At 40.8% G+C, this 26,073-nt stretch overlaps 1 protein-coding gene across 2 annotated transcripts in view; it reads right to left on the reverse strand.

Moving 5' to 3' along the window:
• Window positions 1-26,073, reverse strand: part of ESYT1 (extended synaptotagmin 1) — a 45,806-nt gene that overhangs the window by 14,841 nt on the left and 4,892 nt on the right. For both annotated transcript variants that reach the window (XM_042451071.1, XM_042451070.1), the window contains exons 4-21: window positions 25,412-25,535; window positions 25,145-25,321; window positions 24,854-24,936; window positions 24,411-24,459; window positions 23,290-23,379; window positions 22,581-22,673; window positions 18,802-18,873; window positions 13,248-13,334; window positions 13,002-13,151; window positions 11,571-11,723; window positions 10,132-10,308; window positions 8,835-8,917; window positions 7,415-7,463; window positions 7,220-7,309; window positions 6,780-6,875; window positions 6,125-6,196; window positions 4,109-4,195; window positions 2,118-2,261 (exon numbers count right to left, since the gene is read on the reverse strand). In XM_042451071.1, the coding sequence (XP_042307005.1) occupies window positions 2,118-2,261; window positions 4,109-4,195; window positions 6,125-6,196; window positions 6,780-6,875; window positions 7,220-7,309; window positions 7,415-7,463; window positions 8,835-8,917; window positions 10,132-10,308; window positions 11,571-11,723; window positions 13,002-13,151; window positions 13,248-13,334; window positions 18,802-18,873; window positions 22,581-22,673; window positions 23,290-23,379; window positions 24,411-24,459; window positions 24,854-24,936; window positions 25,145-25,321; window positions 25,412-25,535 (1,876 nt within the window). The remainder of the gene's footprint in view (window positions 1-2,117; window positions 2,262-4,108; window positions 4,196-6,124; window positions 6,197-6,779; window positions 6,876-7,219; window positions 7,310-7,414; window positions 7,464-8,834; window positions 8,918-10,131; window positions 10,309-11,570; window positions 11,724-13,001; window positions 13,152-13,247; window positions 13,335-18,801; window positions 18,874-22,580; window positions 22,674-23,289; window positions 23,380-24,410; window positions 24,460-24,853; window positions 24,937-25,144; window positions 25,322-25,411; window positions 25,536-26,073) is intronic.

Raw genomic sequence — 26,073 nt, forward strand, 5'->3', positions numbered from 1 at the left:
CTCTGAATGACTGTCTGAGGTCAGTAATGGATTGGATGAGGGAAAATAGACTTAAACTGAATCCAAATAAAACGGAGGTACTCGCTATAGGCAATCCTAATCCAAGAATGGCGATAAGCTCTCCAGTTCTGGACGGGGTCACACTTCCCCTAAAGAACTGTGTTCGTAGCTTGGAGGTACTCCTGGACTCGTCGCTTCAGCTGTCATCTCAGGTGGATGTGACGGCCAGGAGTGCCTATTATCAGCTTTGGCTGATACGCCAGCTATGACCCTTCCTGGAATGGGAAAACCTAGAAATGGTTGTACATTCGCTGGTAACCTCTTGTCTCAATTTCTGCAATGTGCTCTACATGGGGCAACCCTCATGCCTTGTTCGGAAGCTGCAACTGGTCCAAAATATGGCAGCCAGATTGGTTACAGGGAGTTCTAAATTTGATCCTATTACACCTATCTTAGAATCCCTACACTGGTTGCCTATTAGCTTCCGGGCACAGTATAAGGTGTTGGTCATTATCTATATAGCCCTACATGGCTTGGGTCCAGTTTACCTGAGGGAACGCCTCCTCCCATACAATCCTTCCCGCACTCTCAGGTCCTCTGGGAAGAATCTCTTGCAGTCTAAGAAAACCAGACTGGTAACGACTTCCCAGAGGACGTTTTCTGTTGCCACTCCAAAAATCTGGAATGACCTGCCGGAGGAGATCCGCCATATAACATCTTTGGAGGCCTTTAAGAAGGCAATAAAAATGGATCTCTTCCGGCAGGCCTTCCCAAACTGACCTCCTCGGAATGTTTACTCTCCAATGGCATAGCTGTTCCCACCGGACTGTGATTGTGATTTATTTTATTGGGAGCTTTTTATTGGGAATTGTTGTTTTAACTCTATTTTAGGGTGGGAGGGAGTTTTAGGATGTTTTGCTATGTTTTTACTTGTGGTTTGTTTTGTAGCATTTTTATTGTTCTCTTGTTTGTTGTTACCAGCCTCGATCCAATACAAGGAGAGGCGGGATACAAATAAATATTATTATTATTACATTATTATTATTATTATTGCCAAAACTGCTCATTTCAATGCACTGTACGACTGGCAGGCCACTGCAGATGTCATCTCCCAGTGCCCCAATCTACAGTATCTTGGAAACTCTTGCACTGAGACATTGCCCGGATGAAACGGTAGGTTGTTTGGACCACGTTTGGTTGTTATCAGCCATAAATGTGAATCCCCACCAGTTACAAGATAGTAAGTCTGGCATATGATCTCATAATTACTGAGCAGCCACGTACTCACATATTTACTGACCAAAAATCATTTCCAAAAACTATATGAGGAAGACTTTTATGTAAAACTATGTACAATATCAAATAATCCCAAATCCCGGTCTTAAGTTTCCTTTTCTCAGCTCATTGTAAGCAATCAATGCATTAAATATCCTTGACATTATGAAGGACTAGTGAAGACAAAATAATTTTCTTTGTTTTACTAAAATTGATGGTTTCTTCTTTTTTTATTGTTTTTTCATTTATGTCTGTTCCTCAGTCTGACAAACCTGAAAAGGTTTCTTACAGTTCAGGACCTTGTAGATCCATTTATAACCTGTGTGTGTGTGTGTGTGTGTGTGTGTGTGTATAATCTACTTATTATATGTACAGGTTGAGTATCTTGTATCCTTATGCTTGGGACTGGAAGCACTTTGGATTTTGGAATTTTAGTTTCGATTTTGGAACATCTGTATTTGTATACACATACTTAATTAGATATCATGGAAATGGACTCAGGTCTAGACACATAGCTTGAAAGTAATTTTATATGCAGTTTTTGTATCTTGAACCATCAGAAAGTAAAAGTGTCACTACCTTAGTGCCACCCATGTGGACAATTTTGGAGTATCTCAGATTTCCAGATAAGAGATACTCAACCTGTACATATAATTTGCTTGGCCATAAAATTATCGTATTTGATATATTTTAAGTTCCTAAAGTTACGAAATGACTGTCAATCAATAAATGGTGCTAAAATATGTTTTTCAATTTTCCCCCAAAATATTCTGGAGGTTTTGGGGGGGGGGGAGGATTTGGGGGGAAAGCAGTTTCTCGAAATTTCACATGCCTACACTTACCCCAAGCTGTACTCTCATCAGGATCTGGGTGGCAGAGCCAACATTGTTGAGCTGGAACCATCGGTCAAGGACAAGGCCCTCTGCCACCAGTAGCTGTGAAAGGGGGAGGGAGAGCGAACCCAGAGTGTGCCCATCATCCTTCACCTATAAGAATGAGAAATGGTTAGGGAACACATCTGCATTCTATAGTGGAAATTATTAATAGACTGTCTCATGGTGGCATAAAAGAGACCTACTGAGGTGAGGATGGAAGAGAACCTGTACCCCTTCCAAGGTTATTCTTCCCCCCCCTCCTCTAAGCTACAAGCACACAGTTCCCCTTCTATCTTAAAGATACTGAAGGAAGGGGAAAAGAGCAATAGTTTGCAATCTTTGATCCACCAGATGTTGTTGGACCTCCATTCTTACCATACCTATTAGCCATGTCGGCTGAGGCTCTTGAGACACGAAGTCCAAAAACCTCTGAAGGACTGAGAACTGAGACCCATTGGTTAGAGGATAAAAGGATACTTTGCCAGAGGAAGATTTCCTTTCCTGCTTTTGGCCCTACACTCAAAGGAAGCGAGCAGTAGGCCCTTAACTTCCCTTATACCCAATCCTGGTTAGCCAAGGGTTCACACATATGCACCTCCAGTTTCCCTGGCAGCATGAGAACAGAACACATGTGCAACTCTTGGTCACCCCTGTTTTCTGGATCTGATGAGCAAGGAACAAGGAAATCATGCTGACCATACAAGTTTTTTTTTACAAGCACAAAGGGTCTTTAGAAACCCTCTTTTAGCTTGTATTCCTCACCCCAAGTTTGGGTTTGAAAGTATATCATGCATGCTCAGCAGTGATAACCACAAGAATTTATTTAGTTCTGTTAGTGTGTGTGTGTGTGTGAACTTTTATCCATCGATTTGAGAAAAATTATGTTTGGAATGAATGTAATGAAGATGTTTTTGTTTTACCTTTACTCTTATTTATAGTAGTTACAGGGAAAATACATCAATTTAAAAACTGATAAAAACTATTACATGAATGGAATAGATAAGTCATAACTGAAACACTCATACTAAACATGTGAGTAGTACAGATTAAGACTTCAAAGTATGTTGTACTTTATGTAACCGAGCAATCCTTACAACAACCAGTAAGGGGGCTTACACTAAGGGCTCATCTATAGTTGCCAGAATACTCCAGGTTACCAGTATTCTGGCCTCAAATTAGTCCCTTACCTTCCAGGTTTTCATCTCTCTTCCCTAGCAATGACAGGCTTTCCACTCAGTCCCCATTTTTCACCCAATACTGCTGCTGAGGTCAGAACTCAGTTCCCAGCAATGTTATCAACATTGGGCATCTTCTTCTCACCTCACAGTGACTTGCACCCACAGCAATGGCACCAGCCAACAAACAGGGCCTGTGAGTGAAAAGGCAGTCACCATTGCCACTGAACAACCCCCCTGAAAACCTGAAGCAAATGGTGAGTTATTTAAATACAGGTTAGGGAGAAGAAGCCCTGAATTGGGTGTGGGTGTCATGAAGACAATCCAGACCCGATTCAGGGTTTTGGCCCTGCTTCATGTAAGTGGCATGGAGTGAACCTGGGGGGAACTCAAGATAAATCATCCATGGAGGGACAAGGCCTAAGAAGAGTGTCTTGCTTGCCTGATGCAATCTTGTGAGATTGTGGCTAAACACAACATCCCAGCCGCAATAAGTAGTATCCTTAGACCTGAAAAAATTACTTCTCTTAACTACAACTTCTGAATCCCCCCCCAACAGCTGCTGAACTATAGTCCAAAAAGCAACTTTGTTCAGTTCTAGAAGTAATACATTGTTAAGCAGGCTTTATATGAACCATGTCTCTTCATCTGACAGCAGCTGTCTCTTCCACTTTGTGTGAATTCCCTTTGTGTAGCTGGGAATGGAAATGGAGGATGTATTGGGGAGTGGGGGGTGGAGATATGGAGAGACAGGCAGACAGATATAGGGAAACTGTGTTCTACCTGTAACTCCAAAGATTCTGCATGGGGCCTCTTGATAAGGAAGGAGAAAGCTTCATCCCACACTGGTTCAACAGTCTGAGAGCACACCTGAGAGCAGAGACAGGTAAAACCCTTCAACATTTGGAAAATACAGAAGGGAATAAAATACCATGGTTTAAAGGATGGCTCCTGCTTTCTACAGAAGTACTTAAGAAACTAGCCACACTCTAGAAAAATGAAGAACAAGGTCCTTGTAACTCAGGCTGCATCTGCATTGCAGACAATGCAGTTTGACACTACCTTAACTGTCAGGGCTCATTGCTGTAGAATTGTGGGATTTGTAGTTTTGTGAGAGATTTAGTCTTCTTTTGTAAGAGAGCTCTGATGCCATAACAAATGAACATGGGGGATGCCTGCTTTTACAATACATTTATTGAATCATAAAATCACAGTACTGGGAGGGATCCTAAGGGGACATATTGTACAATTTGTACAACCCCCTGTCAGTATATGAATCACAGAATTCCACTGCTAAAGTACCCTTGAGGGGTGGTCATCCAACCTCTCTTTAAAAACCTTTAATGAAGGAATGCTTGCCACTTTTCAAGGTAGGCTATTCCACTGTCAAATTGCTGTTACTTCCTAATGATATGTCAGAATCTATCTTGTTTGATGTGCTTGTTGTAGTTGTTGTTATTATTATATCCCTTTCCCCCCAAAGTTGGAACTCAAAGCAGCCTACAATTTTAAAAAATGCAATTAAAAACATACATACAATTGTTGTTTTTATTGTTGCAAGTCTCAAGTCATTACTGATTTATGGTGACCGTTAGGCAAACCTATCACAGAGCTTTCTTGGCAAGATTTGTTCAGAGGAGGTTTGCCTTTGCCTTCCTCTGAAGTTGAGAGTGTATGACTCGCGCAAGTCACCCAGTGGGTTTCCATGACTGAGTGGGGATTCAAATCCCAGTCTCAAGAATCCAATGCTCAAATTATTATACCATAGTGCCTCTCATATACACTGATAACATCAATATAAAACTAATATTTGAGATCTTATCATCAAGTGTTTTTAATGTGTTAACTGTAGGGAGAGCTGTTTCTTTAGTGGCAAAAGTTCTTCATTATTATTATTATTATTATTTATTTATTTATTTATTTATTTATTTATTTATTTGTGGTATTTATACCCCACCCTTCAGCCCTAAAGGCTATCAGAGCAGCTTACAATTATTATTTTTAATTAGACAGTTCCCTGCCCTCAGGCTTACAATCTTCAAAGACATGACACAACAAGAGAAGGGAATGGTGGTGGGAAAGGGAATGAGGTCCAGTGGTTATTCTCTCCCTCTGAGGCCTGGACAGATGGACTGGAGGGAGGGCTCTTCTTCTTCAGGCTAGCCCTTCTTCACCCTTTCTCATTTTTTCTTACACACTGCTTATTCTGTTGCCACTTCTTTTTATTTCCACATTTCCACCTTGCCCTCTTTGCCTGTGCTTGGACACTTTCCTTCAAGCTCAGCAATACTTTAATATTTTGTAACTAAGCAAAATGTTGCAAGGCCTAAGGTCATCAGCCAGCAACAAAACTCCATTTTAGATTTTAGTTCAAGCCAGCTGAAGCATTAGTTATGCAACCCCTGAGTGGTTTGTATAGAGTTTTTAATATATTTTAAATTTTAATGTGTAATGTTTTTAACTTTTTGAAATTGTTTAAATTTTTAAAAACTTTGTATCTACATTTTAATGTTTTGTATTGTTTTTAACTTGTTCTGTTTCAATTTATGTTAGCTAACTTGAGTCCCTTGGGAGAAAGACAGGATATAAATAAATAAATAAAAATAATAATTGTAAAACATGGCTTCTTCCAAGCTATATTGGTCCCTTTTATGACTCCATATTTTTGCATACTCAACACCAGTAGCCTTTGACTGCCTTCTCTCCACTTGTGCTCTCTGGTCTCCAAAGTAGTAACTCATCACTTACAGCAACTGGATCCTTTCCCTTAGATGCACATGCTTCCCTTTTGCTCTTTACCTTGGTCTTATAGGAGATGCCACGGACAGACAGGCTGGCATAGGGACTTGGGAATTTTGAGCCCTTCCGCAGCTGGGAAAGAGAAAATGAGTAAAAGCTTTGTTATGACAGATGTCAACAGGATGCAGCCCTACAAAGGTATCAATATGTGTTATACTCTTTAAGTACATGTTTGTTCTTGTAGGTGCATCATGGCTACAAGTTCTGTGCTACATTGAAGTCTGGAGAGTAGGGAAGGCTCCGAAGGGAAGAATTTGTATAAAGAATTGTCACTAAGCTGGAAAGGGAATAGCATAATGGTGGGAGAGTAACAGTATAAACACAGAGTTCAAACCAGGAGAAGAATGGGCTTTGCTTACCCTCCCCACAATATATACAATAAACCCTTCTACCCTTACTTCAGGTGCAAAGAGGAAAACCAATTGGACTAGTCTGAATCTGAGTCTGTACTCAAGCTGGAATATGAACCCATGTATCCTGATTAAAGCCCAATATAATGCTCCATGTTCCACCTCTGCTCTTGTCAGAGGAGGGAACTTTTTTTAGCCTTCCCAAGTGGCAACTGGCACTGAATTTGAGGCTTTAAAGGCCTCTGAAAGGAACCAAGAGAGACAGCAAGAAATGGCAGGGAGAGGGGATTCAAACTACCACTCACTGGCAGGTCGGCAGCCCTGTCAAGGAAGACGGAGAGCAGGGCAGATGACAGTTCCTCACTTTTCGGTGTCTGGATCAAGCTGTTCACAAGCAATACCTGCACAAAAAGGTACCACAAGACTATGCTTTAGGCGTGGCTTCTTATGGTCCAGCCATCATCGGTAAGCACTATAGAGAACCGACACTCAAAATTGTGATGATTAAATGATTGGTCAGTAGTCTGCATTCATCATGTAGTGACTCATCACAAGACAATGTTTCTGTCTTGAAAGAAAGATGATCATGAGTGGAAAGATTCCAGGCTAAAATCAATTTTCAGCATGCCTTAAAAGTGTCCATAGAACATCTAGACATGCAGCCACTTTATAAATAAAGAACAATTTGCTGTGCCTCTACCCCTCAGCAGACCCCATAAGACAACCTTCCAGGTGCCCCCATTACCTTCTCCAGCTCTGCAGCACTGGCTGTGGGGGGCAAACACTCCAGCTTTACATGGAGTCGTCCTGATTTCACATCTTCCAGGGGAAGCCACTGAAACAGAAAAATGGGGGAAAGACCAGAAGAGCTGCAGAATGGTGCCCGTTTCCTCTAACCAGGAAGACAGATCTGGGATTGCCAATGGTAGTTTCATCTTACCTCATCTACAAACTTGCTGCTTAGCACTCGCCTCAGAGGGATCTTGCACCTAAGGGGTTCAGGGTGATGAAGAAGGTCATATCTTTAAGCAAACACTTTTCTTTCTGTCACAAAAACAATTAACTGGGTGCCCTGGAAGGGGCATAATGCTACAAAGACTCACCCTATCCCCTCACCACCTCCATGAGGTAGTGCATGATGCATCTAAGGGACCAGAAACTACTTACTATGACAGGGGAATGGTGGCACAAACTCACAGTCTAATATTTATTTTTATTTTAAGAAGCCCAAAACAGTTAAGAATAAAAAAAAATTCCCTTAGGGGAGAGGGTTTTTGTTCTCAAGTTTCAAGATTCTACTGCCTGCCTAAATCCAGAGTCAATGTGGAATTGTCATCCAAGTTTAGGCTGTTTAGCGCAGCTTCTCTCAGCCTATAGACTGTCTAGATGCTTTGGGCTACAACTCTCACTCCCTACAACTTCCATAGCCAAGGTCTAAAATATCTGGAGAGCACTAGATTTGAAAATGCTAACCTAGTGACTTTGGAGTCATGTGATTTCCATTGTGTTCCTTGGCTTACATGCTGAGACCTGGAGCCCAATGTGCCAAACTGTGGAATGGATTTTGTGGGTATGGCTGTGGAAAGACAAGGCCGTGTGGTCCAGGACTGTATCTAATAGTCTCGTGGTCTTCATCCTTTCTTACAAGTCTGCATCCAATCCTTTGGTAGTGTGAAGTGTCCTAGATCTGGACCAAAAGCAGCTGTGATTCAGAGTCTCTGTTTCACCATTTCCACAACCTAGGGGCAGCTAGGGGCAGGTGTAGAAAATAAGAGACCACAGCTATGGATGAGGTGAGGGGGTGGGTGAAAGGATAGTAGAAGCTTTGCCCCTTAATAGTGTGTTAAGCTTTCAAGAAAAAAGGACTAGCTTTTATGTTATGAAGCGTATGAACAGTGGCACAGAATACCATGTGTATGTTTTTTCCTAATTCACTCCATCTTGCAGTACAAGCACAGGAATTGCCAGCAAGGAATTCAAATGACCTCGTTCACAAACTATAGTTTGAAGCATTCTGTAGAATAGAGCCATGTACCGCAAATATACACTCCATGAATGGAAAAGTATAGAAAAAACATAGAAAGGACCAAAATAGTTCAGTATTTGCCATTTAAAATATGCATTAATTTAATTTCAAAAATAATTTAGATTATTTACATTTAGGTTTTTCTTATCTTACAACTGCCACAAAATCTGTGGCTGTGGGACTGGTGAAATTGATAGGAAGGGAATGTTATGTTCCTTCCACTCACTTGATGGGGTATTCCAGCTACCTAAGCACCTTCCTATGCTTCCAATTCAGAGGCCAAGAGGAGTGCATTTTCTTTTCTGTTCACTCTTGCTCCTTTTCCCAGCCTTACCTTCCCAGGAAGTCATCCTTGTCAACATCTTTATCATATAAGTCAAACTCCACTTCCTGTCCTGGGATGTTGCTCACGATGACCTGGAGGATGTACAGAAATGGGTTATAATACAGACCAAGAGGGCCTAAGTGGATTAGGTGTGAAAGCCAAGGCTTTTTCTGATGTCAGTTTTGCAGTATGGCCTTAGGCATGTAGCTGATAGTAAGGCATGTAGAATCTGGAGCGGGCTGTATTACACAATTATAGCAGTCTGATGCCACTTTTATGGCCATGGCTCCATTCTACAGAATGCTGCAAACGGTAATTTTGTGAATGAAGTAATACTTGGTAGGGATTCTTGTGCTTGTACTGCAAGAGGGAGTGAACTAGGTCTCTCTCTGGCAGAGAATTCCAAGCAACCTCCCCATCAAAGTATAAATCACATGGAACTACACAAAATGGAGCTATGACAGTTAAAGTGGAATCAAGCTGCAATAAACTGTTTAGCACAGATATACTCCTGATCTAGATTTTGTCCTCATATCTTTGAGAGAAGAAAAGACTTCATGTTTAGTAATTTGCTTGTTTTTGTTAATTTATTTTTTAAAATTGACATATTAAAAAGATGCCCTCTGCCAGTGATTGAACAGCAGACCAAGCTTTTTAAAACTATTTTTTCCTGTCTTCACTGTGTGGGTGAGGTTTGTATAACGATGATCATAAACTAGAGATGGAGAGGAATGCTTTATTGATCTGCTACCTAATGCTGAGACCTAAAGCAAATGTTGTGCATTTGGAGTCATCAGGTATTCTATCAGTCCTGTTTTCAGTGGAATCATTTATCCCAGGACAGGCATCATGTGTGGCACAGTGGTTTGAGTATAGAACTGTGATTCTGGAGACCAGGATTCAATTCCTCACTTGGCCATGAAACCTACTGGATGACTTTGGCCAAGTCATATGCTCTCAGCTTCAGGGAAAGTTAATGCATCATGTGGCACTCCAGATGATGTTGGAACACAACTGTCAGTGGTTGTAACCACTACAGCCCACAGTGAGGCATGCTGGGAGTTGCCATCTAGCATTGTGTGTGGGGTGTGTGTGTGTGTGTTGCACGATTCTACTGCTTGGTTTATCCTTTTTCTGGTCCTCACATTTAATCCAAAGAAGAACTGAGCAGCTGGCAAATGTACAGTCCCAAAAAACAAGGACGGAGCAACATGTTTTGGCTGATAAAACCCTACTATTCACCAGCAGCCAAAACTGAGAGATCCAAGCAGAGCTCTGCTTGGGTGGGAGGGATGTGTACTCTCACCTCATAGATCTCACTCCAGCGTGGGTTCAGCTCCTCTTTGATGACACGGCTGCGGAATTTCTGTCCCCCCAAGCGCACTTTGACATAAGGATCTGATTTGCCCTTGATCATTCCACCCATGAAGTTATCCTTGGCAATGAGATTCTCAGCTTCCAGCAGATGAATGCGAATTACACTCTGAAGGTAAGATTAGATGATGGGCAGTTTAGAGAGTTCACTTGGCAGATCCACCCCACCACCATCATCCAATGCAACGGGCATCTCTCTGGAGTGCCCAAACCAATCTGGGGCACTTCCACACTAAACAATTATAACACCATGATTGGACTTTGACTGTTATGGAATCCTGAGGTTTGTAGTTTGGGGAGGCACTAGAGTTCTCCAAATGAGAATTCAAAGTATTACTCCCCAAGTGCACATACCCCCAGCATTTCACAAGATGGAACCATGGCAATCAAAGTGCAAACACAGAACTATAACTTTGTAATATGAAAGGCCCCCAGATTTGTTCTTTACCATGACAATACAACAGTTTTCAGCATGGGAGAGATACAGGTGGGTAGGAGAATGGTGACTTGACTGATATTACAAGATACCATGATAAAGTCTGCTAGCTATAAAGATTATGTGGAGCTTACTGGGGACAACAATGGGAGAGTGCTACTGCCCTTATATCCTGCTTGTAAGCTTCTCATAAGCCACTGACTGACCATGGTGGGAAAAGTAAGGCTGGTTTAAATGGACTGACCCAGGCATGCCAACCAGATGCCTGCAGGAAGCTTATGTGTTTATTTTTCATAACAGTAAAACTATTTATGTTTTTATGGCAGCTGGGGGAAGATTATTTGGGGATCAGTTAAGAAGTGGCCTTGGGACCACTGCATAAACAAAGTATGCTCAATGGTTCATTTTAGCAAAAGACTGTCTGCTTGGGGAGGGGGACCTTGGAAGACTGGTTAAGTGAATGCTTCCAAATCCCATTGAGTTTTTCAACTTGAAATAGTCCTTGTGTTAACTGTTTTATACTTTGCTGTCCATTTGTAAATTGGCTTACACATTGTAAACTGCTTAAGAAGTTGATAAGCAGTATAGAAATATACTTGCTATTGCTATATCATTTCAGTGTAAACACAGAAGTTTTTTTGTTTAGATTTTTTAAATCCACAGAACAACAATAAAAACAAAATCCAGTATGTCCCCGAGTATGGTTAGGGGATTAGTTAGAATAGTTCCCTCTCCTTATTCTGCCTTGGGGAGGGGAACCTATAGCCCTAGAGTTGAATCCAGTCTTGTGTGGTTCCCCATAGAGCCACACCCATTTCCTATGACTCTACTATTTGATGGAATTCTATCTACTGTACAGGTCCACCTCGCCATTCAACTGGGCTGTTAACCTCAGGTGACATAAACTTTTGGAGTGGGGCGGGGCAGGTCCTTACCTCTGTGCCAAATTCAGCATCTGGGCTGGACTTGGTGGGCCGAGGAGGCTGGTCAACGCTACTGCCCACATTGGCACTCTCAGTGATATCCAGTTGTCCTGGGGGACATGGTCGGGTCTTGATGCAAACTTCAGGAGCATCTAGGTACAAGACCTACAGAAACAGTAACATAGAAGGAGTATCCCATTAGGAGGCTATATTAAGGAGCAGGTCGTTCTTCAGGGTTTCTGTGACTCCATGCAAAGTCTTGTCTGGAACATTCTGGAATGGAGCAGAATGCCCTCACTCCCACTGTGCTTGCTCAGAGGGTGTGTATCATCTATTTGTAGCTGATTTTCAGGCTGCTGTGGCTAATATAAGCCAAGCATATAATTTAAATAATAAATAAATAAATCTACACTGGGAAGCTGGCACAGAACATATCAGAAAAACAATAGGGAAAAAGAGTCTGGGGGCATAAGAGAAGGGACATTTCTCTTGCTGCATGTCTTTCTAGTGTCATACTTTGGACACATCATGAGAAAGAATAACTCATTAGAAAAGTCAATAATGAACGACAAACCAGGGGATTTTTCTCTTCAGCTGCCCCTAGGTTGTGGAACATCTGCTGGAAGAGATTTGACAGCTGAATAAGCTGTCCAAATTTAAAACAGCACTGAAGACTAATCTCTTCTGGCAGGTGTGTCCAGATGATTTTTAAAATTATTAATTTTAAAAAGTGAATTTTAAATGTAGATTGTTTTAATATGTGTGTGTTTGTTTTTTTAAACTGGTTAATGTTTTAATCAATACTGTGTTCTTAACCCATTTGTTGGTGTCTGCTGTTGTTCCATGCCTTGATCCACGAGGAGAAGCAGGTAAGAATAAACAACAACAACAACAACCCATCATCAGTGGGTTTAACTTGCTAGCAAAGCAGGGAGCAGGGAAAGAAAGCCATCTGTTCTCTGTCCCCTCCCCTATTCAATAGCCCTTCAGATGTTACTGAACTGCAACTCTCATCATCACATTGGCAATGTGGAACATGGCTCATGGAAGTCATGTTCCAACAGCATCTGAAGGGCCATATGTCATTTGTCCCATTGCAGGATCATCAGGTACCTTCCACTTTCTTGAAAAAAAGGAGGGGCTTTGTTCTTGAAAATGCAACAGTTTTGTTGCATTTAATATAAAAGAACAGTTAGCACTCATTACAGGGAAGGTACAGAAAGGAGAAAGGGATAAAAAAGAGGGTTCCTATCCCTTTAATGGCTGTGTAGGAGGACTCTGAGCAGGTGTTGCTTGTTACCCAGTTGTATGACACCTGCTCAAATTCTACAAAACTATTAAAGGTAGAAGAGGCCTTTCTAGTTTTCACACTGGTAACCTTATCACCATCTGCACTTCAAGTATTTAAGCATTGGGTTCCACCCTCTCTGAAGTTCTTTTTACCCTCAAAACAAGTTTCATGTAGATGCGGCTGCTGGGCCCAGAGTTCTCCAGCTGGAACCACTGGTCAAGTGTCAGATTGTCAGCATTCAAAAGACGGGACAGATGGATTGTGAGGGATCCCAGGGTGGTCTGGCGGTTGTCATCTTTGACCTGTGCAGAGGAGGGGTCATATAAAAAAAGAGTTGTTGCTACTGTCTAGGTGGCAGGAAGGTAGAAAGTAGATGTGGAAAGGGTGGCAAAGCTTACTTGTATATCAATATCCTCTGTGGTTGGGTCTTGCAAGAAAAAACGGAAGGCATCATCCCAGGTGGGAGAGACAGTGTTGTAGACAACCTGGCAGAGAAAGGGAGGGAAAATAATGGAGCAGCACCATCCTCTAAAGGCAAGGACAAAAATAACACCTGTGAATCATCTAAGTACATCAGACTGATTGAAGCTGCAGTAGTTCAAAGTAAGGATAGTAAATCTCGATTCCTCCAAGTTTCAACACATGTCAAGAACAACAAAGCAGTTCATCTGGTAGCTTTGAAATACTTAGGAATCCCCGGTACCCTAATTACAGACAACTGTGCAGCTTTTCTATGAAAATGGTGCAGCTTCTCCAGAAAACTGCAGTTTTCCGGAAGCTACTCAGCTCCTCCTGAGAACTGCGCAGTCTATCCTGAAAACTGCACATCTTTCAATATAGAAAAGACTGCTTTTAGGCAGATAAGCGTGTGTTTCTATGTAAAAAATCAGCAATGTTACACAACAACAAAAAGTTGTACAATAAAAATGTTGCACAAAATTAGCAATATGGTACACCAAAACCACATCACTATTTGTTGTGCAATATGGTGTAGTGGTTTGAGCCTTGGGCTAGGACTCTGGAGTCCAGAGATGGAATCCTGGCTTGGCCATATAAACCCACTGGTTGACCTTGTCCGAATCACATTCTCTCAGCCTCAGAGGATGGCAAAGGAAACCCCCTCTGAAGAAATTTACCAAGAAAACCTCATGATAGATTTGCCTTAGGGTTGCCATAAGTGGAAAATAACTTGAAGGCACACAACAACAAACATATCAAAAATGGCAATGTCGCAAAACAAAAATGATGAACAAAAATGTAGCACAATACCAGTTGCACAAACAGCAATATGGTTTTGTTGTGTAACATTGCTGATTTAATACAACATTTTTGCTGTGCAATATTGCTGGTTTTTATGTAGAAAACAGCAATGTTTCAAAACAAAAATGTTGCACAAAAATCAGAAATGTTCCACAACAAAACCAAATGTGTCTGCAGCTTCAGTCGTCCACAATTTCTTTTCCTGCTGCATAACATTTGGGTTGCACAACTTTCTTTCTTTTTTGTAATATACTTTTTATTCATCATTCCAACACATTAAGTAGTACATAATCAAACAAACAAACAAACAAAATCTCTACCCTAGGCCCCCCACCCCAAAACCACAACCCTTTCACAAATCTAAATTCATACAGATCTGACCTCCTTCCTTCCTACGTCCACTCTATCAGTCTCTCTTAATCTTGTTAATTATCAATCAAATATTATATTAAACTAAATCTAGCTAATTGCCCCTGCTGCATATCCCTAAACCCTGCATATCATTATTACGTTTCTTATCTGCACACTTATAAAAAATATATGTAATAATGTAATCTATTAAACTGAATTAGTATAACAGTATTTTAATATTTCAACAGCAATACATTGCCCCACTGCTCCTTCATATATTCAAGAACAAGAGACCAATCTTTATCAAACATTTCTATTGAACTGTTCTTCAAAACTTGCGTCAATTTATCCATTTCTATTATATCAAACACTTTCAGCAACCAATCTTCCTTATTCGGAATAAATCTGCTTTCCCAATATTGTGCTAATAGAGTCCTTGCTATAGATGTCATATAAAACAATACTTTTCCATATTTCTTTTCCACGTTGTCTCAAACATTCCCAGGAAGAAGCTTTCAGGTTTCATTTCTAACTTAATATGTAAGATATCACCAATCATTGTTTTTATTGTACTCCAATATTTTTTGATTTATCTGCAAGTCCACCAGCAATGAATAAATGTACCTGCTACCTCTCCACATTTCCAACACTTATTGTTTGTAGTTTTATAATATTTGCTAATTTATCTGGGGTAAGGTACCACCTATTGTACCAGTATTCTTATATGGTTTGTGATGCTATATACTTAATTCCTCTATTCCAGATTTTCTCACATTGTTCCATTTGAAGATTGTGTCCTACATAATTCGCCCATTTGACCATAGTATCTTTAACTATTTCATCCTCCATCTCCCATTCTAATAGTTTTTTATATACGTCCCCTATTATCTTTATATTATTATCACATTTCCCCCCAAATCTGCCTTTTTTTCTTCCATCCTAAACAATTTAAAATCCATAGCTGTTCTCTCACAAATCTGTCTGTATGCAAATCACCCCAAGTCAAATCCTAATTGTTGTAATTCCTCTTGGGTTTTAATTTTTAATTTTCCTAACTGTTTTTCCCCCATAATTTCACTGTATTTAAACCATTTCTTCTCACGAAACATTTCTTTTGTGTACAAAGCTTCTTGCGGGGACAACCACATAGGGAGTTTCTGGATAAATCTATTTTTATATTTCTTCCATACTTTTAAGAGGGGCTTCCTCACACAATGATTATTAATTGCTTTATTAGCTTTTTCTTTATCTTAAGCTAAATAAGCATGTAGACCAAATTTTAATCCTTCTCCTTCTAATTCTAGAAGTCTTCTGTCTTCTAATCTTATCCATTCCCTAAGCCAGAGAAAACAACATGCGTCAGGATATAAATGTAATAACAATAAAATAATTAAAAAATTATTTATATTTTCCCGCCTCTCTCCACGGATCGAGGCGGGATTACAGTCAATATCAAAATTCCACAAAACATCACAGTTACAATTATTTAAAATCAACATTTAAGATAAAATTACAGTATCTAAAAACATACAATTAACAATCACAATATAACATCCTGAGGTAGATTTCAAATTGAGAGTGATTTCCTTTATAGAGGGTCAGGAGGGTATGCTTGTTGGAAAGTAAATTAGGGACCCCCCAACCCCCCTCTTTCTTGTGCATCTTGGAGGATTTTAAGCCTGATTCTAGGTCTTCTACCCTGCCAAATATATTTAGTTAAATCTCTATGCCAAATCTTGAAAGGTTTATTAGAATCAATAATTGGGATCATCTGAAATAAACAATTTTTTTTTTGTAAGATAGACATTTTAATTGTGGCTATGTTCCCTAAAAGAGACAGATTAATCTTCCTTATATCTTTTTTATCTCTTTCCATAAACATTGGTTATTACTGTCAAATAATTCATTAGTTTTCTCAGTAATCCCTATACCCAAATATTTAACCTTCTTTTTAACTTCAATTCCTGCTCTTTCTTACAAATCATTTTCTTCATATTTTTGGCTGATATATTCTTATTTACAGCCTTTAAATTCCCCAAAATTGTCCATTATTTTCATCAATATCTCATTATTATTTATTGGATTCTCTAAATTTATCACTACATCATCAGCGAATGCTCTAATTTTATAATTAAATTGTTTAATTTTGACTCTCTGTTACTTCTCTTTTTTAATCTTCCTGATCAGTATTTCAATTACTACTAGAAACAGCAAAGGGGACAATGGGCAACCCTGTCTAATTCCTCTATCAATTGATAATGGTTCTTTTACATCCCTATTAATATTAATTCTAGCTTTTTGGTTACCATAGATACACTCAACTTCTAAAATTTTTGACCCATATTCATTTTTTCCATAATTCCAAATAAGGTATGCCAATTAACCGAATCAAATGCTTTATCAATATCCACAAAAATTGAATTTATCATTATGCCTCTCATAATATTCTATAATATTTAATATGTATCTCAAATAATAATAATAATAATAATAATAATAATAATAATAATAATAATAAACCTTTATTTATGAAGCGCTGTAAATTTACACAGCGCTGTACATGCAATCTTTTTAGTTAGACGGTTCCCTGCCCTCGGGCTTACAATCTAAAAAGACATAACACAGAAGGAGAAGGGAGTGGTGGAGGGAAAGCGTAAGAGGTCCAGCAGTTCCTCTCTACCTCCGGGGCCTGGACCAAGGCAGATGGACTGGAGGGAGGGCTTGGCTTCATAATTGCCCTTCATCTGTCTCTTCGGGAGGAACCCTCTTTGCTCTTCATCAATTAGTGCTTCTAAGCATTTCTTTTAATCTCTTAGCCAATATTAGTGCAAAAATCTTAGAATATATATATTGAGTAACAATATGAGCCGATATCTACTTATGTAAAGTATTTTATAATATTGGTAGAAAATCTCCTTAATTTTTTCATGATGGGTATGCATTTCATTACCTTCCTTAATTTTTATTATTTGTTTCTGTTCTTTTAATTTCTTCAGTTTATGTGATAGCCATTTACTGGTTTATTAGAGTTCTCAAAATTAAACCGGTTAATTGCTTTCAGTTTCTTTCCCAACTTATTAACCATTTCCAATGAAATTTGTTTTCCCAAAATCTTTATCTCCTTCTTAATCTCCTTATCTGAAGGATTTACATTTAGACAGTCTTCCTTATCTTTTAATAGTTCATTTAATAGAGTCAATTTTTGCTTCTTTCTTTTCCGTAAAAAAGCATCTTGTTGAAAAAAGAAGCCTCTAATAACCACCTTTCCTGTGTCTAATACAATGGCAATATTAGTACCTTTACCCAAATTTTATTTGAAAAAATTTACTAAAGCTATTTTTTGTTTTATTAATCACCTCCAGATCTTTCAACAGTTCATCATTTAAACACCATTTATTCCATATATTCTTTCCTTTCCTCTCATTTAAATATAGTATTTGAGGATTATGGTCCAAAAACAATCTTGGAAGAACCTCCATTTCTTTTATCTCTTTTGCAAGTGTTTTTCTTACTAAAATTAGGTCAATACCACCCTGAACACGCCCAATGTCATCTGATCTCGGAAGCTAAGCAGGGTCAGGCTTGGTTAGTACTTGGATGGGGTTGCACAACTTTCTAACTGGCAACGGCTGCAGCCATGACATGGAATGTTTCGCTACATTGTTTGTATAGGGGTATACCATGCAATTTAGTTTTGCATTTTCTGCATGTTCCCCAAGAACAGAGTGAAAAACAATGCAAGTGGGAGAAGGTTTTCTCCCCTCAGAAAGCTGTGCAGTTTTGTGTGTGCAGTAAAAGACTGTGAGTGTAGGTTTCAAATGCCAAGGTGGGCTGCTTTTCAAATTATTGTGCAGTTCTTAGAAACTGCAATTTGTGTTGTGCCAAAATCAAAAACAAAAAATAAATGAAATGTTTTCACAGTTTGTGGGAACTTTTGACATTTTATTGTTCTTCCTGCCTGGAGTGATTCGGCACTCCAAATTCAACCCCGGTCAGGAAATTGACTAATTTCCATTCCATTCCTAGTTCAAAGGGAGAAAAGGGGGCACATGGGCTCTTGTCCATCATGACTCCAGTCCAATTTTGGCTGAGAAGCCCTCTAGAACCCTAACTACCACTACCACCACCACCCATCCATCTTGCTTGTGATTCAGTTCTTCTTATGGCACAAACCACTTGGATATATTATATTGAAACAAAGGAACTAGAAAGCTGTCATACATCCTCACCTTAAAAACCCTGCGCTGATTATGATTCTCCATCCACCAAAAATACTGGTTATGTGAGAATGCCTGGTGAGGAGCCATGAACAGCCAAGAATGAATTACTCCAACCTCTTACCTTGCTCTCCCTGGTGACATCATGGATGGAGAGCTGAACCATAGGGTTGGGCTCTTTGCTTGATTTCTTCAGCTGAGGGGGAAAAAGTATTGCTTTATTAATTAATCACATTAATAACTTACCTTTCTACCAATGGACTTAAGACATCACACTAGGCTACCCCCTTTTCCTTACTTTGTTGTCACAACACTCTGTGAGGTGAGTCAGGCTGAGAGAGAAAGGGGAAGACTGGCTCAAGACCGTGCAGGGAATTTCACAGCTGCATGGGGACTAGAGCCTGGGTTTCCAGGAGTCTCACTTTGATACTCTAACCTCTATACCCTATTGGCTGTCCTTGTGATAAATAAATAGGAATAACCATAAATAGAGAGTCAGTATGACGTAGTAGTTTGAGTTTTGGACTGACTCTGGAGACCAGGATTTGATTCCCAGCTTGGCCATGAATCCCACTGGGTGACCAAGTTGGGCAAGACACATGCTCTCACCCTTAGGGAAAGACAATGGCAAAGCTGCTTTGAACAAATCTTGCCAAGAAAACCCTATTATAGGTTCGCCTTAGAGTTGACATTAAGTCGGAAAGGATGTGAAGGCACACAACACACAATTATTATTATTATTATTATTAACCTTTATTTATGAAGCGCTGTAAATTTACACAGCGCTGTACATACAATCTTTTTAGTTAGACAGTTCCCTGCCCTCAGGCTTACAATCTGAAAAGACATGACACAGAAGGAGAAGGGAGTGGTGGAGAGAAAGGGTAAGAGGTCCAGCAGTTCCTCTCTACCTCCAAGGCCTGGACCAAGGCAGATGGACTGGAGGGAGGGCTTGGCTTCATAATGGATGGTTAATCTTCTTCCAGGGAAAATACATACTCTCAAGTAGGATAATGCATATACAGTACATAGCAATACAGGAAATGGTTTGATAAACAGGCACCAAAAGAACATCAAATAGTAAGCGACAATTATGCAATGCCTGGGAAGGCTTCTCTGAACAGGATGGTTTTCAACTCCGTTTTGAAGCTGGTTAAAGAAGTGATGGCTCTTGCTCGCGGGGGAAGAAGGTTCCAGGAGTGAGGGGCAGCAAGTGAAAAGGGGCGAATCTGGGATGGGGCAGAGGAAATCCTGGGCTGAGACAGCAGACCTTGACTACCAGAACGGAGGGCCCGAGTGGGAAGGTGAGGAGAAAGAAGGTCTGATAAGTAAGGAGGGGCCAGTCCATGGAGGGCTTTAAACGTCGACAGCAGGAGCTTATACTGAATGCGGAAAGGGAGGGGGAGCCAGTGAAGGGATGCCAGGACAGGAGAGATATGGTCAGAGTGCTGGGCAGTAGTGATAATGCGTGCAGCTGAATGCTGGACAGAGATTAAAGGACGGAGGTGAGAAAGAGGAAGCCCAGCCAGGAGGACGTTATAGTAATCAAGTCGTGAGACCACTAGGGCATGGACCAGGATCTTGGCAGTAGAGGCAGAGAGAAATGGTCGGATTTTGGCAATATTGTACAAAAAGAATCTACAAGCCTTGGCTATGGTCTGGATCTGAGGGATACACGACAGAGAAGAGTCAAAGATAAAACCAAGACTGCGGGCTTGCTGGACTGGTTAAATAGAAATGTTGTCCACAGAGAGAGAAAAGGAGAGTTGAAGGGTGGGCTTAGGAGGAAAGACAAGAAGCTCCGTCTTGGACATGTTGAGCTTCAAACGCCGATGGCGCATCCACTGCGAGACAGCTGTGAGGCAAGACGAAACTTGCTGTTCAAGCCTTGGAGAAAGGTCAAGGGCGGAAAGATACAACTTGGGTGTCATCGGCATACAGATCGTAGGAAAAACCAAAAGAGCTAATGAGTTTTCCTAAGGACAGTGTATAGAGAGAAAACAGAAGAGGACCCAGAACAGAGCCCTGAGGAACTCCAACAGATAAGGGAACAGGAGAAGAAGTCTGACCACCTGCAACTACTGCAAAAGATCTGCCAGACAAGTAAGAATGAACAATGTGCATGAGCTGGAGGGGGAAGGAGTGCCATTTTCAGTACTTCCAGGCCTTGCACAGGCCACTGCTTTCTGCAACTGGAAGCAGTATTCTGTTCACTTTCATACTGGCTTTTTAAAATTTTTATATTTATTTATATATTTATTCATTCTGTCTGTTGTTGAGTGGTAGGCTGGAGACCAAAACAGTGGGTAACCAGTGCAAATCTGCACCTTCTTGGAGACTTTTTTCAGCTCCAAATCCCATAATTTTTTGGATGATTAATTTTACGGTTGGAGAGCTCCAGGAGTCCCACTGGCTCTTCAGAGACCTCCACAAGGATTACTTGCAAACTACCTGTGGGCTGCACAAGTCTCACTAAATATAGCTATACAAAGAATAAAATCCTTAGCAGGGTTAGCTCAACACACACACACACACACACACACACACACACACACACACAGAGTGGGGGACTACTTCATCCTTTATGGAGCTAGGAAGTAAGAGGGACTCAGACAAATATCTAATTCTACCGCTGAATTGGTCAAGGGCTAAAAGGCCATAAACAACGACTGGATGAGCTCAGAATGAGGCAAAGTGCTCTCTTATCTTCACAGTGTTTAGAGTAAGAGTGGGAAAAGTGCAGCCCCCAATGCTGATTTTAGAGCCTTCAGGCCTCCTAAACTCCCAGCATAATGTGCTGAAGACATCTAGTTGCCAGAGGAAAATAACAAAAATGGCGGCCCATCCCATTCCATGTTTAAAAGCCAATTTAATGACAGGACAGTGTCCTTCAGTCTACCACTTAAGGACAAGATGTGTGGCTCATAGCTTTTTCTTCCAACTCCTAGCTGCTTCCTCATTGTTGGGTTCCAGAGTCAAGTGTGAAATGACAGGGCCAGCCCTGATGTGTGAACACAGACTTTGTCAGTTTTTGGAAGAGAAAGCAGCTGAGGTGCCAGTTTTGGCTTTCTGAACCACCAGCTGTTACCTTTTTGATCCCCACAGTTGTTACTCTGTTTGAGTTATGTGGATGCTGATGGTGCTATATAAAGAATACAAGCCCCTGAGACATTATTTTTGTTTGTTTGGACAACAAAAGAATGGAGAAACACATTCTTTATAGTCCTCTCACCATTGTGAGGAATAACCTCTCCCAAAGTCCAAACACATTCTAACTTTATTATCTCTTAAAGTGTCATATAGTTAATAGTTTAATGAATAAAATCATTCCACTTGTTGAAAGAAATATTTAACATCTTGCTTGTCATCTAATTTGGAAATATGTGATAATATGTTTTATGGCTTGGAAGAAAAAGCCTCAAAACAAATCTGGAATCCATCAATGTTGACATAATCTGCCATTTAAAAAAAATAAATAAATTAGTTAAAGGGATGTTTTAATCTCATTTTTACCTCAACAAATCTTTGAGATAGGGCAGAGTAATAAAGTTAAGCATATACCCAATACCTGATCTACTTTAACCAGAGCTGTCTACAAGAAGAGATCAACTTACTGCTAGAGACTTCAAGAAATCTGTTTTAAAATTTGATAAGACTGCCTCTTTATTTATGAGAAGTGTACATAAAAACTGAACATTCAATATAATAAAACAAAATCTAAAATGAAACAGAAGAACTGAGAGCCCAAATATGGTAACCAGCATTAAATAGAAAGACCTTATTATCAGAACTGCATTTCTATTATAGGAGATATAGGGTGAGAGAGAAGCACTTCCCCTCCCATGATGTTAATTCATAGGCAGGGTAATATGGTAAGGCAATAGTTTTCTTCTGAACACTTACCGGGAGTTCTTGTGCTCTGTCCAGATAGACAACCAATATGGCAGCTGATGGGGGCTCTGGCTTGGTGGAAAGAGTTTTGTTCCACTGAAGAACCTTCAAGGAACATGTAGTAAATAAAACCATCATTACTTCAGTGCCAACATTTCTTCCTAAGATATCAATCTATCACTCAGTAAGCTATCTCCCCAGATACACACAAAATAGTTGTGTCTTACAATTCACACTCAATGGGAACACTAGAGATCTCTGAACTACATCTTTTATTCCCACTTTCCTTTTCTTTGTCTGCTCATTTAAGCCCAGGCTATAATATCCCTACCACAAAGTCTTCTAAGCCAGCTTCCCAATGAAAATCCCAGTTGCATCATAGGAACTAAACTATATACATCTTGCAGTCTGAATCTGCAATCCATCCCAAGTCAGTGTCCAGTCCTCACACTCTCAGCAGAAATTGCCCTCTGAAGAAACACCTTACAGAAAGCATTGTGGAGGGCACTAGACTAGCTCAGCAGCCTTTATCATCTCCACTTTAAAAGGAACTCTCATAAACTGGTTGGAGGGACATCTGTCTTTGAACATGGAGGACTTCTGCCAATCAGAGTTGATACTGCACACTGTTTTCAGGTGAAGAGCAGTGATTCCTGTACAGCTCACTCCACAGAGAGAATCCTGAACTACAGCAGCCTCTACTGCAAATGACAACACTCACCTGATCCAGCTTGGAGGCATCGGACATAAGTGTGTGCCATTCCATGCGCAAGTGCACACGAGCCCGGCCACCATCTTGCAACGGGAACCACTGTCAGGAAGCAGAAGGTGAAAGAGAATGAAGGACATGCAGCTGGTCTGTCAATCTGAGCAGATATGTGCATATCTAGAATGTCCCGAACCCACAGAACTCTTCTCTTTCCCATCTGGGCCAAGCACAGTTTCATCACTATTCCCACCATTTTTAGACAAGATAGATTCTGTCCTTTGCTTTTGGGGTGCTTTTTTGTTTTCCTTTTATTTTTCAAATGTGCACAGATGTTTATGCACTTAATTTAAATTCTACACATTGCTTAAACATCCTCTCACATGAGCACATACAGATTTTAAAGTGGAGCCCTGGTGGCGCAGTGGTTAAATGCCTGTACTGCAGCCATTCACTCAAAACCACAAGGTTGCGAGTTCAAGACCAGCAAAAGGGCCCAAGCTCGACTCAGGCTTGCATCCTTCCGAGGTCGCTAAAATGAGTACCCAGACTGTTGGGGGCAAATTAGCTTACTTGCTAATTAGCTTACTTGCTGTTCGCCGCTATGATCTTTGGAATAGCAGTATATAAATTTAAAAAAAGTGTGTTTAAGGGGTGCTTTGCACACATCTGGAAACACACATTTTTCACATGTGTCCCTTTTGGGAGGGAGACATCCACAGCTGTGAATTCTGGACTGCAAACTGCATCTGGTTTTAGGACAGTCCAAGAACTGCACACAAGGTGAAGCTGATTAAAAAATGGTTTGCTGGAGCCAATTCCCCACATGTTGAAAAATTAGAAAGCCATTCTAATTTTAAAAAATGAGGTTTCCCTCTAACCATGTTATCTGGCAATGTAAGATAGTAGCTTTTCGACCATTTTAAATGTGGCTCCCTCTGTCATTTATCCTCACGTCCAATCAAAGATCCCTTTGTCATCCCACTCCACCCAGCATTACTCTCAGACCCTTTACCACCACCTTTTAAAGATGACAAATTGTCATTCTTCGTTAGCCCACAGAAGTCACAGGTACTTGTTTTCATGGAAAATGAACTAATTGGTAGTGCCAGTCCTGTACACATCTCAGTACCCACCTCCTCTAGTACATGAGCTTGCATCACCTCCCCGAAGTCCAGCTTCATCCTGAGAAAAGAAAGGAAGTGGTGACATTTGTATATCCACCGTTCTGGAGACATTGGATGAACAAGACTGAGGTGCGACAGATTAAGTGACCCTCTTCTATACAATCCCCCCCCAGATATCCCTTCACAGAAAACCCTGTGATATGTTCCCCTAAGTCAGAAATGACTTAAAGGTACACAACGACAAAGAGAATCCAACCATCAGAGCTGGGGATGAAGCTGTTGACCCTAGGACTGGGAGCTGAACTGCCCTTTACTCCATCATTAGCTCACTCCCTCACTCCCTCCCAGCATTAGGAAAAAAGCAGCAAAGCTCTGTCTTCCAGCTTTTGAGCTACTCACCTAACTAGGCCTCACTCCCTTGTTAAGAGCTGGAAACAGAACCAGCCTCTCACCTGCCCAAGAAGTCATCCTGATCGGGATCCTTGTCAAACAGCTCCACCTCCAGTTCCTGCCCCGGTACCTCGTGTACAATGAACTGTGGGGATAGTGAGGTGGGGGGTCAGAGCAGACACCGCCTACTGTGTAGGCCGGAGGGGCCCTCTTCAGATAGAGAAAGGAAAGGAATGACAATTGTGTGGCGTGAAGAGGTAAAGCTAAGCCAGAAGGGAAGGACAGGATGAAGGCTGAGCATCCCCCTAAAGATCTGTACTCAAAGGTTACCACTTTAGTTGGCAGCCAATTACCTCATACATCTCATTCCACTTGGGGTTGAGGTCTTCATCAATGACTTTGCTGGTGAAGACCTGGGTTCCCACACGCACAATGGCATATGGGTCTGACTTGCCCTCAATCATCCCCTTGATGTACTTATCCTTGGACTGTAGGTCCTTGGCCTCTATTAGATAAACGCGGACAATGCCCTGGAAGGGAGAAAATGTATGTTGCCTCAGGTATAGGGTTCAGACTTATGAAGCACCCTTGTCCCAGTCAAACAAAAAAGTCTGCCTTACCCTGGGAATTGGGGAGCGGAGCTCAGCTGCTTCATGGAGATCAGGAACCAGTGGTATGAGCAAGCGGTTGGGGAGGACCAAGAAAGAGGCAATGGAGTCCATGATCATGGTATCGGATAGTGAGCTGTGGAGAAAAGCCTACAACTTTAGCACAAAATATCCTTCATTCTGTCACACTGCCAATCTCGTCTGAAATCATGCCATCCCAGCACACTCCACTGCAACCACACATCCTTCCAATCCCCCAGCACACCTTTCTACATCCTTGAGTCATAATACATCCTGGAATATTTCCTGAACAGGCCCCTGATCCTTCCAACAGATTTCTCTTCTTGTTTCCCTTTCAGCTTTTGTTTATAGAATTCTCTCAAAGAAAAACAAGAGACACATCTCAAAATTCACAGAAGACGGTCTGTTTAGGCTTCTGAGCTAATGTTTTGAGCATTTTGAGACATATCTCTTGTTTCTCTTGTGGATTTCACTGGATGTGCCCAGGTTTTTGCTTCTTTCCCAGAATTCTCCCACCTTTGTCCCTCTGACTCAGCAACTCTGTTAGCCCCAAGAAATAAAGACAGCTCAAACAATCAAATGGGGAGGGTGAATAGAAGATGCTTTATCTACTGCATATTCTTTCCTCGTACGCCACCCTTCTTATCAAAGCA

This window comes from Sceloporus undulatus, chromosome 2 (genome assembly GCF_019175285.1).
Source record: "Sceloporus undulatus isolate JIND9_A2432 ecotype Alabama chromosome 2, SceUnd_v1.1, whole genome shotgun sequence".
Classification (NCBI taxonomy): Eukaryota; Metazoa; Chordata; class Lepidosauria; order Squamata; family Phrynosomatidae; genus Sceloporus; species Sceloporus undulatus.